The following is a 20,906-nucleotide window of genomic DNA, read 5'->3' as shown; positions in this document are numbered from 1 at the left end:
AAGATTAAGTAAAATTAAAGAACTAGTAATACAGAATTTGGTCACTGTTATTGTCATCATCGTTGCACAAATATCAAACGATATCCAATGAAATTTAGTAAAACTAAAGTTATACATAATTTGGTCATTATTATTAGCATCATCGGTTGCACAAATATCAAACGATATTTTTCTTTCGCATCTATATCACAATGCTTAGCATGATACTCGTGCAAACAACAGTAATAAATGTATTGATTTTTACCTTTAAGACAGATTGTTGACAATCACAAGTGTTTACAAAAAAAAAATATTTACAGTCCTTCACAAATTTAGATTGTGACCTCATAAAAAAGTTTACAATGCACGATGAATTTTCCAATCATCTTTACAATACACGTATTGCTATATAAAAAATAAAACACCATTGAATAATATTTTCACTAAAATTAACGGCTATTTTTTTTTCGTTTAAAGATCTCTCAAAACATGTCTAAATATCATAGACGATATTACGACAAAAAGAATTCAGCCTTTACGTTTGAAATGACTCCTGTTGTATCAAATTATATGAGATATGTTTACATTGTTCTGACATCTTTTTGAAAGCGAGTTGAAGTTTAACAGGAGTAAACCATGTTTTTGATACGTCTGTAACCAAATACATGTAACACAAAAATCCTTTATGTTACATTTAGGGGGGATTTACATGAAAGAAGTAATATAAAAGTAGCAAAATACACAGCGTTTATAAACATGCCAAATTCAAATAGATTAACTACATGTTTTATGAAAAGTTTTGATTATCTTTTAATGTTTACACAAAACATACAAAAATATATCTCATACACAAAATGTTGTTAAAATTAAACTTAAAAGAGAAAAACAAAATAAAACTGTATTTTTAGAGCCATGCTCTGTGGTAATATTTATATATAATAATGGAATGCTATTAATATTACATAGTGTTATAAAGTGACAATACTCTGATACAGAAAACCAGGTGTGACAATTGTCTACAAAGCATTAACGTAATGTACTGCTGACTAATTTATACTCCGCCGTGTTACGTAGCTGAGTATATAGGTAACAAAGCTTTTGCAAAACTTTAAAAATCACCATTTTTGGGTATCTGGCCAGCAGAAACAACTCCTCATTTTATCATGAGATTTTCAGCTAGATCTTGCATATTTAGGTAAGCTGATCACTTTACACATTTGGATCAACGATAAAAAACTTTTAATGGTCTATTCCTCCTCAAACTTAACATTAAATAAAAAATTGCGAATGATCATTTTCCTGTGTACTTTATTATTTCATAGTTATAATGACTAGTATATAGACCTCGTTCTAAGAATTAAAAGGCAACATGCGTGTGATTGTCAGCCTTTGAATTTAGACCAGGTATGACTTAATCCTAAGTATATCCAATTATACCAGTGCAGGGTATAAGGATGCTAAGCAGACGGTTCAACTTAATTTGACAAGCATCGTGATGAATACCATGTCACAAAAATAATCTTTTGGATAGGAGATGGGCATAAAACCACAAATATACGCTTAATTTACTGATTCTCTTACAACCTAGCCACTCTGAATTTAGTCAACAGGGAAGAGCTTCTCATCTGAAAAGTTGCGTAGCCTATTACATAATTTGAATTGACAGTTTTTAATGTGCACTTGAGAAAGAGATCCAAGTATGGGTCCAACCAAAGATTTACACTGCAGCTCATGAGCTACACATTTTTACAACTATAGGTGCCGTATGTTGTCTTGCATTTAAAAAAAAATGATATACAATATTATTCATGTATTGTAAAATACATGTTTTTCTTTATTGTATAAAAAAAATGATTGTGAATAATTCAAAAAGCATCATGTCATTGGGCTTCCTAAAAAAACAAGGTAAAATTTAAATGTACAATAATATACACAAGGTCTAGTTTTGCAAAATATGAAGTAATTAATTCTTTATCTTTTAAAAAAATAGACTGAGACACTTGAATAAATTAAGTAAACGTAAGTCAAAACTGATTTTTATTTACACGTCCATTGAACCTTGTTATTTCGAACTGAATGGGAGTAGGAAACACTTGGGAAAAATAGTAATTTCTGTTAATTTAAGATATATTAACGGTTTAAATTGTAAAAGAAGCAGTGATATCCCATGCATTTTTACATATCTGTTGTAATAGATATATTTAAACTTAAGACACCAAAGTTCAAGTGTATCTTTAAAAAACATTTAACCAAACACTTCAACAGATGAATTTCTTTTTTAAACAGACGGGGTAGTGGGGACTAATTTGTCTCTATCATCTTCCTTTTCCAAAAGAAAAACCAAACCAAAAAAAAAACAACATCAGAACTTCCCCTAGGCTAGGAGGAAACGGAGACATGCTATCTATACTTTACACTTGACAAATCTCTCAAGTACTGTACATGTGAGAGCACAGAATAATTTCTTAGAAAAAAGATCAACTTTTGAGTTTCCTGTGTCATAAAAGGACATTTACATATCTCATAAAATATCAAAGTAAAAAAAGGATCTAAACTTTGGGAAAACTAAATTTAACAAAAAGCATCTAATCTATATATCGAAGATGAATTAGACTTAAACGTAATATATAGATGCTGATACAAAAAACATTGCCTTATCTTTTCTGTTTAGTTTTCAGTTTAATGGTTCAAAGAAAATTGTATTATACATTTATACATGTCCAGGAAAGCTAAAACTTACATGTACCAAATTTACCTGAACATGCTGCTACATGGCGTTTAACATAAAACTGGTTTGAGGTGATCCTTTTTAAGACAAAAATAGAACAAAGAGGTGCTCTATATTTTGACTGAGAACAGGTAGTCAACAATCCAATTAAAATTAGATGTTTTGGGTCCATTACTCTACTCAAAGAAGCTGCTGAGTGAGAGGCAGATCGATTAAAAAACCCATCAAATTTAAATTAGATTGTCTAGGCAGGAACCACACTAAGGTAACAATACAATCAAATATAAATCATGATAACTTGTGTGTACTAATAAATGTAAATACAAACATATCAATATAATTACACATGTAAACAAACGATTAAATAATAACACAATCAATTTACAGCACTCAAATTCTGCTTTGACTCAATATTCCACTGTAAAATGTATTTACAGTAACTGTTTTACAATGTCTGTGACTGAGAACCATATTCCTCTGTAAAACCTGTTTACAGCAACTGCTTCTCTTAACAGCAGAAACCTGTCTGCAAAAACCAATCATATTGTAAAATATTACTAAAAAAAAACTTTAAACAGACAGAATAATTGCTGAGGTCGCATTTACAAAATGCCTATAAATCACTCATTTTAATAACGGTTGCATAAAAAGGTATTCAAAATTAAATTGCTTATTATTCATTTTTTGAGGCATTTTAACATGAAAACATTTTTAGATTACAAATGAGTGATCTATTACTATATACAATCACATTTCATTCATTTCCTGACAAGTAATCTAACAAATCTTCTGTTAAAATATTATACTGTATGATTTTTATACAAATATTACTATAATTAATATATTTATGGTAAACCATTTATATAAGTGTGCTGAGAAGAAAAAAACCCAAGTATTGAACTTGCAGCATCAACAGAATATCTAACCAAATATTACATTTATCTTAGGGTGTAACTTTTCGATTTTCGATTTTCAATGTTTACACTACGAGACGTCTTCATACAGCTGGGGTCGGGGTTTCGGTGTTGGTTCTGTACGGACACAGGACATGGCGTCGGCATAATCCTCCGACGGGTTCATGGTATCTGCGTAAGTGTCATCTTCATCCACATTTTCAAACTCATAGTCATTTTCTTCTTCTTGCTCTGATGGCTTTGCAGCTTTCGCAGTCACAACTTTTTGTTCATTTTCTGGAAAGTCGGCACACGCATAATCATCGTCGTCAATATCTTCAATTTTCTTCCCTGAACCGATGCCATAAATATGCTCCGGCAGGGCCAATGCTTCTTTTGGCTTTCGTGGGTTGGAGTTCTCAGCTTTCAACTCCACATGGTCATATGTTTCGTCATCATCTTCCTCCTCCTCATACTTTCTGTCTGGAATACTTGGCATGTTCCTACCATCTTTTGTTGCAGTTTCTTCCACTCCCTGTTTCTTCCGACTAGACTCTGTTTTCTGTTTTCCTGGCTCTGTGTAAACTGGTGGCCTTACACTGGGAACTGTGTTATTATTTTCACCTGCCTCATCATATATTGGCTCAGATTTCTTCACCTTAACTGATGGTTTACTGGATACAGGTACTAGAGGCTCATCATATAGATCTGTGGGCTCATTATCAGTTCCCTTACTGTTCTCACTGCCTTCCAGACTTTTGTTGGAATCTTTCTTCTCGCCCTTGTCCTTTTTCCATGGAAACGAAAATCCCCTCTTCTTTTCTTTGCTGCTACCCTCTTTTTGAGGTTTGGGTGAGGTTGGGTGGTGACTAATGGTGGCCTCTAAGGAGTTTTTAAAGCTAAGGTGTAAATTGGAAGGTGTCTGAGTTTCATCCTCAGATTGACTCCCTTTGGAATTTTCCAAACTTAAGGAATCAGCGGATTTCCTTGTCAAAGGCTCTGAAGCTCTAGATTTGACTGATTTTGCAGAGTCTCTGACTTTTGCTGGTGGCTCTTTGGTATTGTCGGGTTCAATATTCCTTGTTAATGTGGAAGTAACTGTTCTACTTTGCTTGGCTTTTGTTGCATTGTCTATGGCCAGGGTTAATGCTTTTGGGTTACCCACAATGTGGAAATCAAATGTTCCCTCCCCAGTTTCACATCGTCTTCCTGCCTCAATTGTGAATAAATTCCTTGATTTTGTGAACCCATAACGACGGATAAATTCAAAATGCCACCTGCATTTGATTTCATGGGTTTTTGAATCTTCAAGGCCTAGAGATGCCATAGTAACAAAGAGTTTGAATTTTCCACAGTTTTCTAAATTCAGTCTTTTTGAAGCTTCTGTTTCCTGCGCCACAACATCAAACACTTGTGCTGAAAGATAGAGAGAGAGAAGTTTTGTTAAATGATACAGCAGGGCAATTATTTTTGCAAAATAAAAGCTGCTTCTTAATTACAATAAATAGGGTGGGTGCTCATCTTCCAAAAACTTAACTTTAAACAGTAATTGACAACTTGATACAAAAAGGACTATATTTGGTATGGTTCAATATCTGCTCCCAATTTTAACCAATTTTTAAATAGTGCCGTATAAATATCAAAGCTCCATGAATCAGTGTACAGAGGATGCCTATCACTTTTATCTTAATTTTAGTCATCATTACTCATTCGTTGTTTATCTATCACGTCATCTAAATGACACAATTCCCGCAATTTTGCAAAAAGTTAAAAATTTTGTCATTTTTTTTCTTTATAGATTTTGCATTCGGAAGTACAGAGCTCAGGTCTGCTCAAGTACGATTTTAACGTATGTTTTTCTTCCAACAATTACACACATCATACTAAATGACGGTACTTGAGCAAGCCTGCGCTCGATGTTTCCCAGTCGAAAAACCACTGGAAAACACCCATATTTGGCTACAAAACTTGATTTTATCAAAATAAGACAATTTTAATGACGTCATTTCTACATTATGACATCACTGTGGTGATAACCTTTTACACACTTATTTTCAATATGTTCTCAACTATCTGCCACCTTATTTTTAAAGTTCTTCAAAAAACTAAAATTTTGGGGGCAAAAAATGCATAATATCGCACATAGTCCTTTATTGTATACTTTGAAAACTAATATTAAGTTCATCATCATATATTATACTGTAAAGGAACTGTAAAATTCATAAAACAGCTAACTCTTATTGTCTTGAAGTAAGAAAATACTATACCTTGGGAACTAATTCTTGACCCTCATTAACTTTAACAACCGTTTTCAATTCATCACGCATGCAATGATAGACAGTGTAAAGCAATTCAAAATTTATGGACTTGATCAATGGACTTACATGTATTTACTATGATACAACCAAATAAACCCAGCTAAAAACCAATAGCTTATATATTAATAACATCTTCTTTCCACTTATACCCACCACTGTCCTCCGATTCATACAGAAAATTTTCCTTCAGATCATCTTCCTCAAATGCATCCATGTTAATGGCCTGAACGATGGCGTCGTGCCACAAGGCAAGTTCCTCTCGGCTGTCAAACATCAGACACATCTTCTCCTTCTTGAATGGAATATCCAGGTAGTACTCCTTAGCCTGGTTCCTTTCCACTTTGTCCAGGTCATCTGGTTTGATGTTTTCCAGTTGGTAGACTTTCGGTTTGTGTTTGTTGGTAGGGGTCTCAAAGTGTGCCTTGTTGTCATGGACTTCAATGAAGCTGGCAGAGGACTCATCTCCCAGACAGACAACTATGTACTTAACCTTTTTACTCTGAAATAGGAAAAAACTTAAAAATAAGTTTTGCATGTGGCATGATTTCAATCATCAGGGCTGCTGAACGTTATATTTTCCTGCTAAGAAAAGCATTCCGTGCTAAGGTTGCAAGTGTTCACATGATTATATGGTACGATCAAGTATAAAATTCATTACCTGCCTAGGTATCTCAATTAAGAATTTAAGAATTTTTCTTAATGAAATAATACAACCAACTGAGCAGTCTTTGGTATAGCAAAATATGTTTTCTCATGTATATTTTGATTTTAATAAGGCCAAAAAATATTATTATTTAGTTTCTCAAGCCAATGTATTCTGAATTTAATGCAGCTGACAGGTACATGTATTTCATGTCGAATTTGATAAGGGGAATAACTCAATTTTCATATCTAAAAATTTGAGGCATTCCCCTTTTCAATACAGCAATTTAATGAAACAATGCAGCAGCATTTGATCTAAATGTGGCAACTGTCTGAGAAACAGAACAAACATATAATTATTTTTGGCCTTATTATATTGAGCAGTTTTTTTTATTAATTTGTACCCTTTCCAAAATTGTATATCCCTTAAATTGACACATTCCTATTTGTAACTATTGACGTATACTTAAAATGCTATTTAATTTTCTTGGCAACCATGACTAGTGAGTTGTGTGTGTGTGAGGGGGGTGGGGGGGGGGGGGGGGGGGGATAGTCCGATTCTGCAACTTATATCATCTGTACATGAATATCTAAAATTGGATTCTATGAGGCGCAGTAAAATGAAATCCTCATTGAAATATCTTCCATTAATAAACTGCTGCTAATACCACACCGAAACAACGAAAAAAGTAATTAAAGTGTGTCTCACTGAATGTTTATTGTTATATACAAGTAACTGTTTATTTTTTTAGTGCGGCAGCTTAATGTTGGCTTAATATGATCCGCTTGTGAAGCAAAATATGAACTTCCTGGTAAACAACACATTTGCACCCACGTAAAAAAAACCCTCTGAGTAGTATGTCGATTTAAGTCCTACATACTACAATACTACAGAATCTACTTCCTCCACTCAGCAAACAAAGCCATTATACACACAGTGAAGCCTTTTGTAATGGTGGGGTTTTAAAAGTTGTCATTTTGATAGTAATCTTCACATTCTACAGCTGGTGTATTTATAAAACCACTGCATTATTGATATTAATATTTGCTAGATTTCTGTTAAAAATTAATGGAAATGTTGTCAAATGATCCCTGGTTGATATTAATAAATATATAAATAGAGATATTTAGTTCTGGTTGTTTTTACTCATCCAAATTTGAACTGATTGTTATATCCAATTTTTTCCTGAATTTGAATGAGATAATTATTTTTGCCAATGTGTATGCCAATTCTTTTGTTGCACTGTTTATATGAATGTAATACCAACAATTTTAGGGTAAAAAAAACCATTTGGGTTTTTGGGGGTTTTTAAACTGTCCAAATTGCATTAATTAAAGTTAATTGCACTGAATTTGTCAACTGCAGAACAAATCATTCTATAACAAGAGATGTTTGTGAAACACTTATGCCCCCCTCCTGTGGAAACATCCACAAAGAAAATGAACGTAAACTGCAAATAACTGGAATTTTTTTAAGTCCAAGGAGTATAACTCTGTCGAAAATTGCTTTATCATACCCAAAATCAAACTTGACCTAGAAATGAGAAGAAACTGCAAATAACTGGAATTTCTCTATGTCCAAGAGCCATAACTCTGTCGAAAATTGCTCGATCGTACCCAGTATCAAACTTGACCTAGATATTATCATGATAAACCTGTATACCAAATTTCATTTGAATATGTTCATCCTCTGTGAAGAGAATGAGCAGAAACTGCAGAAAACTGGAATTTTTCTACGTCCAAGTGCCTTAACTATGTGGAAAATTGCTCGATTGTACCCAATATCAAACTTGACCTAGATATTATCATGATAAATATTTATACCAAATTATTTCTTTCCAATTTGATCATCCTCTGCGAAGAAAATGAGCGGAAACTGCAAATAACTGGAATTTTTTGATGTCCATGGGCCATAACTCTGTCGAAAATTGCTCGATCATACCAAATATTGAACTTGACCTAGATATTATCATGATAAACCTGTATACCAAATTTCATTTCAAAATGTTCATCCCCTGCGTAGAAAATGAACGGAAACTGTTGGTGGACCGACCGACCGACAGACAGCAGCAAAGCAATATAACATAAATATAGCATAAAAATTTCAGTAATAGCTACAAATTGTTCTTTCAACATGTTTAAGACTACTTTTTCATAACAACCACAATAACTGCGATTTACGTACTTTAAAATAACTAAATAAATGTTCCTGTTACATGTAATTTTAAAATCATTTGTTGCATGCAATTATAAGTTTTTAAAATATCCTCATTAAACCATCGAAAACTCTTCAATACATGATCTCTGAGTACTCTGATTGTACTATTTCTAGCAAAGTCACATCCCGATCCTAAGTTTACTCAAAATAACAGGTATATAATTTACATGTACTGAATAGAGATAATGATATAATATGACCAGCTGCTCAAGTGTGTTTGGGCGAGTCTCAATAATGATTCATTTAACATTGCAAATATATATAAAAACAAGAAGAGATTATATATACGGTACATGTAAGTATGTACGTATGGCACATTGATAGAGCATGCGCACGCTTATAAATGATAATCATCTGAACAAGTACAATAATCTAGCAGAAATAAATTTGTTCAGAAAGTGAATACACGTACTTGCATGAAAATTTTGTAAAATTCTATATAAATGACTTTCAATTTCATTGAACGATTGTTGCTACCTAATAATATTTAGACAAATATATGCATTATCATACATGTAAGTTACATTGTACCAATTATCAAAAATGTATATATTAAAGAAAAAAAAACCACAGCTTATAATTTCAAGGGAAAGAGAGAAAAAAAATTGATGTATATCAGGCTTGGGGCGAATTACATTGTAAAGTAATGCATTACATTACCATTACTTCATGAATTTGGGCATTAAATTACCATTACCATTACTTGATTTTCTTGAAGTAATGCATTACATTACCATTACATGAGTAAAGTAATGCATTACCATTACCATTACTTTTTTTAAAAAAGTAAAGCTAATAAAGAGTTTTTGCAAATGTTTCAAATATACAACACTCTTTAACATATCTACAGCTTCATGCTCAGTATCAGGTTCAAATTCAATGAATAAACAAGAGTCATTCTTTATTTGCTCAATATATAATCATATTGTGGCAATATGAACAACATATTACATATTAAGTAAAATTATATTTATAGACATTTGGCATGATACAATATCAGATATGAAATAGAGACACAGGATGACATGCGTAACAAAAAACAATTTATGAAATAATGTTGCGGTTTTTAAAAGCTAAATATAGATATATCCCCAGATTACACAAATCTTTATAATTTTGGACACTTAACTTTATTAATTTATAAACAGATGATTTTCCTAGTTATATTTCTTAATATATTTTAATCGTATTTCTAAAGGACACTTTAAGACAAAAGATTGCTGTTGCACTTATGATCGAAGTTTCAAAGGGTTCATCTTTTAAATGCATCCATCTTCCGGGCTATACTAAATAAATGTTTTGCAGGAGCAGTCAAAGCTTGGGCTGGAAAATACTGTTTGACGATCTTTATCTTAAGATATATTAAGTGCAATAATAGATTAAATACATAAATCTTGTATTTTCTATCAGTCCAAACTGATGTACAGTGTAATTAATATACAAGAGAGAGAGAGAGAGAGAGAAAGAGACAGAGAAAGAGACAGAGAAAATAAGTAAGATTATTTTCAAATGGGTTATAATATTGGAAGTGATATTGATATTGACATAGCGAAGGGAAGGGTATTGGGGTGTTTAGCACTTCTTATAACAATAGATTGTTTTGATACTTAGATTATCCTGGGGGCATAGTGTGTTGTTGACACATTTCTTATTGAAGTGCAAACTAATTGGAGTAATTTGTTTAAATGATTAAAAACTCTTAATAACAACACTCTTAAAAATGTTATGAAATTGTGCTGTTATCTTTAGTAATATAAACAATTCAAAAATGAATTTTAAAAAACCTTTTTTAAGTAAAACATGTCCAATTAAAACATTTTTCTCTTAATTAGAATTATTTCTTTCTTCTTTAAAAATAAATTTAATCAAATTAAATTTCAACTATTCATTTATTCTTCACATTTTTTAAAGTGAACATGCATAAATATGCATAGTAATGCAAAGTAATGCCATGTAATGCCAGCATTACACTAGATTTTGGAAAGTAATGCATTACATTAGCATTACTTGTAATGCTAATTTTGAGGCATTACACATTACTAGCATTACTTTGAAAACATGTAATGCATTGCAATGCATTACCATTACATTTAGCATTACCCCAAGCCTGATGTATATATTTCCAACTTTTTAAGGTTTTATTTTAACAGCTTATATTTCTTCCTCTCTGTGTTAAACTGCCCCACCCCAAAATTCTCATTTGATGATACTGTCATGCGTGTATTAATACACCTATAAAGTGACATTTAACTGACACCATATATTCCATGGACATTGTACAACCAACTTCCCTCAAGTTAGGCCACATTTCATGAACACTCAACATTTCAAGTACAATTGAATGGACCTGTAAACCAATATGTCACTAAAATTCAACTGTTAATTTATAACCAGTACCAAATGTGATCATGCTGTAAAATTGAAAACTGTGTCTCAATTGGATCCACTGGGTCCATAAATAGGAGCAATTCAAAAATCCAACAGAAGCATCCAGTACTATTATGATTTAACCAGAGTTATTACACTTACATATAAGGCACCAAACAAATCAACAGATTTATTGCTACTCAAATCAAACAAATATACAGATATGTGACAGTCAGACAAGCAGCCAGATAAGCTCAGTTGGTAAAGCACCTGAAAGAGATTCAGGGGGCCCAGATTTCAATCCTGGTCTGGTCCGTCAATATTTATTCCATCCCGTTAATATTTGGTGATGTACCATCCCCTTGAACTGACAGGTTAACTCCTGCCAGGGGAAAGAACCTGGGATGACCTTCAAGGGTGAAGATCATTTAAATGGGGGAAGAATTTATTAAAATTGATGGTCAGACTGGTTTCAATTCTGGCACCTGATAGCTCAGTTGGTAGAACACCTGACTAGAGATTCAGGGGGTCTAGGGTCTACAATCCTAATCTGACCCATCATTATTTCTCCCATTTCGTTAAATTTGGTGCCAACATGACCAAACATTTATTTATCTGAATATGATCATTTGTCTATCAAAATATGGCCGATTTTTTATTTCTATTTGTAAATCATTATTCCAGACAAGCTGCAAAACACAGACACAGAATAATTAACATATTTAAGGCCCCATAAAATTAATTTTTAGATTCTCATCCCCGACCGCCCCTCTGAAAATGGGTCACCCGATGCATTTTGTCTTTTATTTTGAAAAACAAGTTGTGTTAAGAAAAAAAATTTTAGGGAAAAAAATTCCGGCTCGGTATACAAAAAATTCCAAAACATATTTTAATGGCTGCCTAAACAATCATGTGGATTCATGTCATGTTTCTTATCATAAGGATACAAATGTCTTCATGCATTAACAGTTAAGATGAAATTATAACAAGAGGCCCATGGGCCACATCGCTCACCTGAACAGCAGTTCCTTGTAACATTACATTTCGTAGCATATGCTTTTTCTATTTCAAACATTGAACCCCTTTCTCGGGACCCAGTTATGGTCCGAGGTTTATGGTTGGCTTGAACAACATAAATAGTAACATAGGAATGAAAATGTGAAGCACTGCGGTGGGACCGCACGTACACAACCTGAAAAACTGAACATAGCAGAGTTCCACTTCAAGAGGAATAACTCTCAGACTGTACAGAACACAAGAAAGATAACTCTTGGTTCCTCTACATTAGAGTTTACACAATTTGAGGATCCTTGCATAGTAATCTCACAAACTGTAGCATTATAGTTCTCGAGAAAAACTTTTTAAAAACATTTTCAATATATCTTTCTATGTTAAACTTTGAACCCCTCTTGGGGCCACAGTATTAGTCCAGTGCTAAAGTTTTAATTATTTGGAATCTACATTATTTAAGGATGCTTGCCTAGTTACCTCACAAGCTGAAGCATTATAGTTCCCTAGAAAAAGATTTTTCAACATTTTCCCTCTTTATTTCTATGCTAAACTTTGAACACCTCTTGGGGCCCCAGTATTAGATTGAGATCACGGCTTTTATAATTTCGAATCTACACTATTTGAGGGTGCTGACGTAGTTATCTGACAAATTGATGCATTGTAGTTCTCGAAAAGAAGATTTTTAAACATTTTCCATATATACCGGTACTTCTACATTTAACTTTAAACCCATTTTGGGTCTCTAGTATTAGTCCAGGGGTCACTATTTTAAAACTGTCGAACCTTCATTATCCAAGGTTGTATGCATGATAGTAATCTCACAAATTGAAGCATTGTAGTTCTCGAGAAGAAGATTTTTTAACATGTTACCTTTATATTTCTTTAATAAATTTTGACCCCATCTTGGGGCCCCAGTATTGGTCCGGGGGTCACGATTTTACCAATTAGGAATCTACATAATCGAAGGATGCATGCATAGAAATTCCACAAACTAAAACATTGTAGTTCTTGAGAAGAAAATTTTTAAACTTTTCCTTTATGTTTTTTAAAATGTTTAAATTTTGAACCCCTCTTGGTGCCCATCAATTGTCCGGGAGTTACAATTTTTTGAATCTCCATTATTTAAGGATGTACATGTATGCATAGTAATATCCCAAACAGTTGCACTATAGTTCTTGAGAAGAAGATTTTAAAACATTTTCCTACATATGTTAAAATCTAAACCCCTACTGGGGCCCCACTTTTTGTTCGGGGGTCACAATTTTTACAATCTTCACTATGTATACAACCTTTTGTGTATGTATTGGCATTTTTGGTGAAGTGGTTCTTGAGAAGAAAATTTTTAAACATTTTTCATATGTAGTTCTATGTTAAACTTTGAACCCCGCCTGGGGCCCCAGTCTTGGTCCGAGGGGCACGATTTCTACAATTTAGAATCTTCATTATACATACAAGCTTTTGTGTAAATATTGGCATTTCTGGTGCAGTGGTTCTTGAGAAGAAGATTTTTTAAACATTTTCCTAAGGTATTTCTATGTTAAACTTTGAACCCCGCCTGGGGCCCCAGTCTTGATCCGAGGGGCACGATTTTTACAATTTAAAATCTTCACTAAATATACAAGCTTTTGTGTAAATATTGGCATTTCTGGTGCAGTGGTTCTTGAGAAGAAGATTTTTAAACATTTTCCTATGTATTTCTATGTTAAACTTTGAACCCCGCCTGGGGCCCCAGTTTTGGTCCGAGGGTCACCATTTTTACAATTTAGATTCTTCACTATGTATACAAGCTTTTGTGTAAATATTGGCATTTCTGGTGCAGTGGTTCTTGAGAAGAAGATTTTAAAAAAAATTTCCTATGTATTTCTATGTTACACTTTGAACCCCGCCTGGGGCCCCAGTTTTGGTCCGAGGGTCACCATTTTTACAATTTAGAATCTTCACTATGTATACAAGTTTTTGTGTAAATATTGGCATTTCTGGTGCAGTGGTTCTTGAGAAGAACATTTTTTAAACATTTTCCATATGTTGTTCTATGTTAAACTTTGAACCCCGCCTGGGGCCCCAGTTTTGGTCCGAGGGTCACCATTTTTACAATTTAGAATCTTCACTATATATACAAGCTTTTGTGTAAATATTGGCATTTCTGGTGCCGTGGTTCTTGAGAAGAAGATTTTTAAAGACATGCACCCTAAACTTACTGTTTCGCAATTATCTCCCTTTTGAAAAGGGTTGTGCCCTTTATTTTAACAATTTATAACCCCCTTTCCATAAGGATGCTTTGTACCAAATTTGGTTAAATTTGGCCCAGTGGTTTTTGAGAAGAAGTTGAAAATGTGAAAAGTTTACAGACGGACGGACAGACAGACAGACGGACGGACAGACAGACGGACGACGGACAACGGGTGATCAGAAAAGCTCACTTGAACCTTCGGTTCAGGTGAGCTAAAAATGGAATTAAAAGATTACAACTGGGTTTGTGTACTCACATTAGCATTTACATTACTTAAAAGAATAGAGCAGTTGTTATTTCTAGAACATGAATGGTGAAAAAGGTGTTTTTTAAAAAATAAAAAATAATTTAAAATAAAATCTGCCAACCCGCCTCATATTTTTTGCAAATCAGGATGAGAATCTAAATATTAATTTTATATGGCCTAAACATGGTCTACTAGCTACTACTACATGATGTATTGGCTATTTAAATTAACGTTCAATTTAATTTGCTTATAAACTGTGTTAATCAAAGACATTTCACCTATTTGCACCACTTTGTCTATACTTCTTTGGTAATTTGCTTGTACTAAAACAGAGACATTAAAATTGTACATGTATATGTTTTAATTCAGCTATGACAAACATTTGTAGACATTAATGAGATCTAGAAGGCACTAGTAAATTAAAACATGAAAATACCAGTAACCTGGAAATACCGAATTTAACAGTCTCTGTTGTGATTTTTTCAAATTTAGTATACTAGTCTACATGTACTTATAACTGGTAGACTTTAATATATATATAGTAGGCTTGACAAAAGCTATTTTTAAATGAACAGCTGTAAGTTAAAGTACTTAGTAATACAGCCCCTGCGAAAACATGTTCTAGTGTTCTAGAACTGTTCTTGCTTGGCTAGAACAGTTCTTGAACTGTTCCTAACAGGTTGTTTGGAACTATAATCCTTGAAATACTTGAGGAAAAATTTCAGATTTTTTATGGAACTTTTGTGGGATGTTAAGAATCCGATTTTTATACCAGAAATGTAACAGAATGTTTTTTGAACAGTTCTAACACTAAGAAATGGAACAATTGTTCCAAAACTGTTCTATATCAGACAAGTGAATACTTAATAACAATTTTAGTTAAGCTGTTTTGTGTGGGAAGATGTTGAAGCAGCACATTCACTGTGTGTATATTATTAAGTACAGTGCAATTATAACATGTACATGTATTATGTAGATTACAGAGATGACTTTATACTCTTCAAAACTTGAAATAATTATGGCAACCTAATTATTTCAGTGACTTCGTGAGCTAGTAAAAAAAAATGTCATTTATGTCAATTTGTGACTACTCACTTAATTAAGGTGGTATAATATGGGACCCCTGTCGATGTTAAAGGGGATAAAAGTACATTATAATCCAAAAATTGCTACCTTTTTAAAATTTTACAATTTTTGACCAAAAAATATGTTTTAAAATTTTTTCAAATGTAAAAACTATATAAGCCCAGGCGGATTCGAACTCATGACTTACAGATTCATAGTTTACACTCTAAACCATTGCGCTAAGCTGTTTAAGGTAAACATTTTCGGGAAAGAAAAGGTTTATAAGATATATGCTTGATTTTATTGTTTATTTTGATTGGAGGTATATCAGTTCAATATGACGGCGTATCTGATGATACCACCTTAAGCGATTACAAACAGAGTTGAGCTGTTATCATTTTCCTAATTTGTATTAAAATACTGTACATTTATTTATTCCACTGAGTGATCTTATTGGTTGCGAGTTTTAAAAAAAAGGGGTAGGGGTCTGATTTTTATTCATTTGAAACAGAAGTTGAGCCAGTAAGAAGAGTGTAAAAGGAAAAAAAAGCAGAATCAATTAAATAAAGAAAAAAAAAAAATAACAAGTCATGAATACAGAGTTAAGTCACTTCAAGCTTATAAGAAGCTGTTAATTCATAAATGGGTACCTATTATAGCATATTTAAAACAGTACAAATTTCAGCCGATTTATCTATTTATCCCCAAACCACCCCCACCCCTCTAAAAAAAAATAAAAATAAATAAAATTGTTGTAGTACATGTAGTCTGTGAATAAAAATGTTACTCAATTAATGATATTTCTTAATTATAGATTTTTTAATGGCTATACCATATCAAACTTTGATCCTCATATAACGAGATCAAATTCCATAAACAGATGTACAGAATTGACTATATTACATGTATTAGCAACCATCCAGTTTCTGCAAAAAGGAAGTAGTTAAAGGGTTCTTCCTCTCCTTGTAAGTAACATGTGTATCTAAGAGTACACCAAATCTGTATTTTGCATACGGGGTTTTCAGAAAACCAGGAATTTCCATTTAAAGTCTGACTATTAATATGGACTTTTACTTGAAAATAAATTGAATCTTCCTCCTGTAAGTCATATATATTATAAATACTGCTCACATTATAACTTGACAAAACTTATTATCATGATAAATCTGTATCATTTAATTTCATTTGTGTAAGTGCAATCCATGCGAAGAAAATGAACAAAAACTGCAAATAAATAGAATTTTTATGCATCCAAGGGACATAACTCTGACAAAAATTGCTTGATTGTACCCAAAATCGAAATTAATTGGCCTGAGCTAGATATTGTTAATGACCTCTGGGAAGAAAATAAATGGAAACTTGGTGGACCAACCGACAGACAGACACTCTCCAAGCAGCAAATCAATAAGCCCTCCCTTCTTTGAAGGGGGCATAAAAATAGATTAATCTAGGATATACATGTAAAATTACACTTTATTAATTATACTTATGACATTGAATGACACTTAGATATATATTCATAAAATTATATCTTCAAATTAATAAAGACTATCAATTGATAAGGATATATTTGAATAAATATCCTCCCAGCTACCATGGTATATGTACATCATAGACAAATGTATCTCACTGAAATTATAGCTCTAACTGCTTTTACATTGTTATATACATGTACATATGTACATAAAATCACATCCAGACAGCATAAAGCATTGAGGGTTAGGGGCAATGAAACAAAAGGACAATAAATCTACATACATGTATTATAAAATTGAATTTTGAATGAACTGCATGGTTCGATCCCCACTTTAATTAATTGTGGTAGCATATATTAAAAATTATAGGGAAACTTAACATTTAACTGTACATACACTAACTTAAAGAATTTTTTGGCCCCCATGATCTCTCCACTGCATTGTTTACATGGAAAATAAATGTATCAGGGAAGTCCCTATTTAAAACAATTTGAAGTTTCAATGGGAAGTGGCTTAATAATGTTCTTTAGTTAGGCATAAAAAAATATATCAAATATAAATTTCCAACCAATGAAACTTAGTTTTCATATAGACATAGTCACTTATTCGTAATTTCTGATATAATATGTATTAAAAAAATTAAGTGTTAAAGGGAAACAAATAAAATTGAATCAATGAGATTATTGATGTCAAACTAACAGCTAGCACCTGCCAAAGGTTTCCGATCCATAAAGAAATCAAACTCATTTGAGTAGACAAGGTCTAAAAATATTTACTGGTATATGTCCTAAATGTATATTATTTATTTAGAAATATCAATTAAATTAAAATTGAAAAATTTAATAAATTTTGAAAACTCTTCTTATAGCCATAGGGACTTAAAAAATATGGAATATATCACCCTATAATTATAGTTCATTATTCATGTTTTAACAATAATTTATGAATATGTATAGACCTCATTATATTTGGTTCTTCTAATGATAAAGTTTTTTCTCCACTTATAAGACTGGTTAATTATAGCTCCAAGAAACAGTTTCAACTTACACTTCATCTTGAGTGGTACAAAACTCATAACCAGGATTCAGCTCACACATACATACAGAATTACTATTCCATATTACATGTAATAGGTAGTAACAATTTAATTGGATGGTACAAGTCCCTTAATTTTTTTTCAAAATTCAAAATCAAAGGAAAAAAAATAAAAATTTAAGTTAATCTTCTTAATGACTGCATGCGTCAACAAGGAACCTGAATTAATTGGCCATCCATGAAAATAATAAATTAGTCTACAGCTACATGTATAGGGCATTTTGTAAGACCTAATGGTGACTGCATGAAAAAAAAGATGTAGGAAAAGTAGGTAGATTCAAGATGTTTCAATATTTTAATGTTTCCAGATTGCAAACATATGTAACAGAATGGGAGAAATAATGATGGACCATGAAGACCTAGGTCCAAATCCAGTCTCCCTGAATCTCTTGTCGGTGCCCTTAAGCTACCAACTATAAAGCTATCTGGCCCTGACAATCTTAAACCAGTCTGACTAGCTGCCACATTCCTCCATCTTGTTTGATCTGAATACCTTCAAGATCAACATCCCTGAGGTTCTTTCCCCTAGCTGGCAGGAGTTAAACTGTCAGTGGTACGACACCATTATGTGATGGGATGGGAGAAATAATGACAGATCAGATCAGGATTCGAACCCATGCCCCAGAATCCCTTGTCTTGTTGTATACTAATGGGGCTTCGATTAGATGCCGGTTATCTAACCAATCTGACCCTCACACACATAAAAATAACCAAAATAACAAACAAAACAAAATAATGCAATGTATATGTATTACGTTGTAAATATGTAAACGATAAGCTTGATCTCTTTCACATGACAATGTGATAAAATTTGCAGGCAATAAAAGAAAATCATGGGCCCTTTTGCACGACATGACTACCTTTTTCGTGAGGTTTAACAAGATTTATCGTGATTATATCCCAGGTCTTTTTAATAGGCCATAAAACTTTGGATTTCAAAATGCAGTCAATGTCAAGATAAATTGCACCTCTCAAGTTGAACCCTTACTCTATTATCAGTAAAGTAGTCTCAGACTGTATCATACTGTATTTTTACAGTCAATCAAATACAAGACATTTCAATTCAGACTGTAAAATACTGTTACAGTATTTTTACAGTCAATCAAATACAAGACATTTCAATTCATAAAATGAAAACAATGAGTAGATCGAATATATGGATATTTCCGTGGATGTCAATTTGAGTCTGTACCTAAATATATCAACATTATGAACATGATGCATTTAAATTACTGGTAGATTGAATAAATAGAAAAAATGATGAGGCCATCATTCAAATAAATAGAGATTTCTTAATCATTATATATCAAGAATATATTATTTTGACCTTGTTACATGAGTTATTAGGATGTATTTGTTCAGGTAACTATACTTAAAAATTTATCTATATCTTATCATGCACTTTGTTGCCCAAATTCATCCGATTATTTTAGATTGTAAAGAGAAAAGGGACACCTTATGAGTAAATTTGTAAACATCAGATACTGATAAAATGCTGATGATTTACCAAGCATATTTATTATGCAAGTGTATTGGCTACTTAGTATTGGATGAATGAGATCATACACACTTATCTCTGATACTTGATCTATGTACCAGTTCATCACTGTTGAGTCAAAACCATTATTTTTAACAGCTGACAATTCTATTCTGAGACAATTAAGTGAGTTAGGTTTTTTTTTTAAATATCTCTTATGGTGTTCAAATAGAAAAGATAGACATATTTCATGCTTTGACTGTGCTCACTGTAACAATAGCACCATAAACATATTAAAAAGTGTGCCATTTACATGGAAGGTAAACAACATGATTGAACAGACCAGGATTTTAAATGCTTTGTCAACATGGCCAACAGTCTGATTAAATTATGTATCATACTTTTCGGTCTTATTAAAATGATTTTTGCCGATCAAAATGAACAGGTTTTTTTTAATGATCTCTTTGACAAAGAATAACCTGCCGGTTGAGGCCTTATCAGTTAATTATAGGTGGTGGTCATAACACTAAATGTATCAAGAAGGGAGAGAGCATGCTGGATCCAATCCAGATTTAAAACTTGACCTTTGAATCTCTTCTCAATTACTCTACCAATTAATGAATCTGATGCAAACATAAGAATTGGTCTGTCATTTCATTTGTTTTGGCCACACAAAATGCACAACAGACGCATGTATCGAAAGTAGCAACTTATTTACGCTAATATAAAATGGCATGATGTCAACTCACCTGTAATCTTCCCTTCTTCACGTGCACTTCACCGGCTGCTAGCTGCGTTCGTCTGGACATTTTAGAGCTTGATAATCCACAACATTTCTGTAATTTCCTTCTTGGTCCAAGTGTTGTCCCCAACCAGGAAGTAACAACGATTTTACCGAGAAGGAAACAATGTCTTGTTTCCTGACAAATGTCTTGATACGGTAGCCGAGAAAAGATTTTCCCTAATACCGTGCAATTATTATTTCATTTAATGTATTGGTGTTGTCCCATTTAAATCAGAGAAAATACTTGCAGATAAGAGAAAGCCTTTTTCACATCGTATCGTCTATTTAGATAAGTTGTTCTTTAAAGAAGTCGGGTATTTAAACAGGTAAGATTCATTATGATTGATAGAACAAAATTACAAATTTAAAAATTTTAA

General features: G+C 32.6%; 1 protein-coding gene across 2 annotated transcripts; it reads right to left on the bottom strand.

Annotated features, from left to right (window-relative positions):
* Positions 1–227: 227 nt before the first annotated feature.
* Positions 228–20,848, bottom strand: LOC128180063 (docking protein 1-like). 2 transcript variants are annotated; one of them, XM_052847875.1, is made up of 4 exons: positions 20,495–20,848; positions 6,072–6,417; positions 3,644–5,016; positions 228–3,233 (listed from the first exon to the last, which is right to left on the bottom strand). In XM_052847875.1, exons 1-3 carry the CDS (start codon positions 20,552–20,554, stop codon positions 3,692–3,694), a joined length of 1,731 nt encoding a protein of 576 aa, XP_052703835.1. In that variant the 5' UTR covers positions 20,555–20,848; the 3' UTR covers positions 228–3,233; positions 3,644–3,691. The 2 variants fall into 2 exon arrangements, with proteins under 2 accessions (XP_052703835.1, XP_052703834.1); XM_052847874.1 differs by having other exon boundaries at positions 228–5,016.
* Between the last annotated feature and the right edge of the window lie 58 nt (positions 20,849–20,906).

This window comes from Crassostrea angulata, chromosome 4, assembly GCF_025612915.1.
Source record: "Crassostrea angulata isolate pt1a10 chromosome 4, ASM2561291v2, whole genome shotgun sequence".
Lineage (NCBI taxonomy): Eukaryota > Metazoa > Mollusca > Bivalvia > Ostreida > Ostreidae > Magallana > Magallana angulata.
Note: the sequence above shows the minus strand (reverse complement) of the source record. Positions and strands in the feature narration are given on the sequence as shown.

Bases quoted from the DNA above. Each gene is read 5' to 3' on its own strand.
- LOC128180063 (XM_052847874.1), bottom strand. From the start codon at position 20,554: ATGTCCAGACGAACGCAGCTAGCAGCCGGTGAAGTGCACGTGAAGAAG. The intron at 6,418-20,494 runs GTGAGTTGACAT...TTCCTATTTCAG, and splicing joins TGAAGAAGGGAAGATTACAG to AGTAAAAAGGTTAAGTACAT. The intron at 5,017-6,071 runs GTGGGTATAAGT...TCTATCTTTCAG, and splicing joins GTATGAATCGGAGGACAGTG to CACAAGTGTTTGATGTTGTG.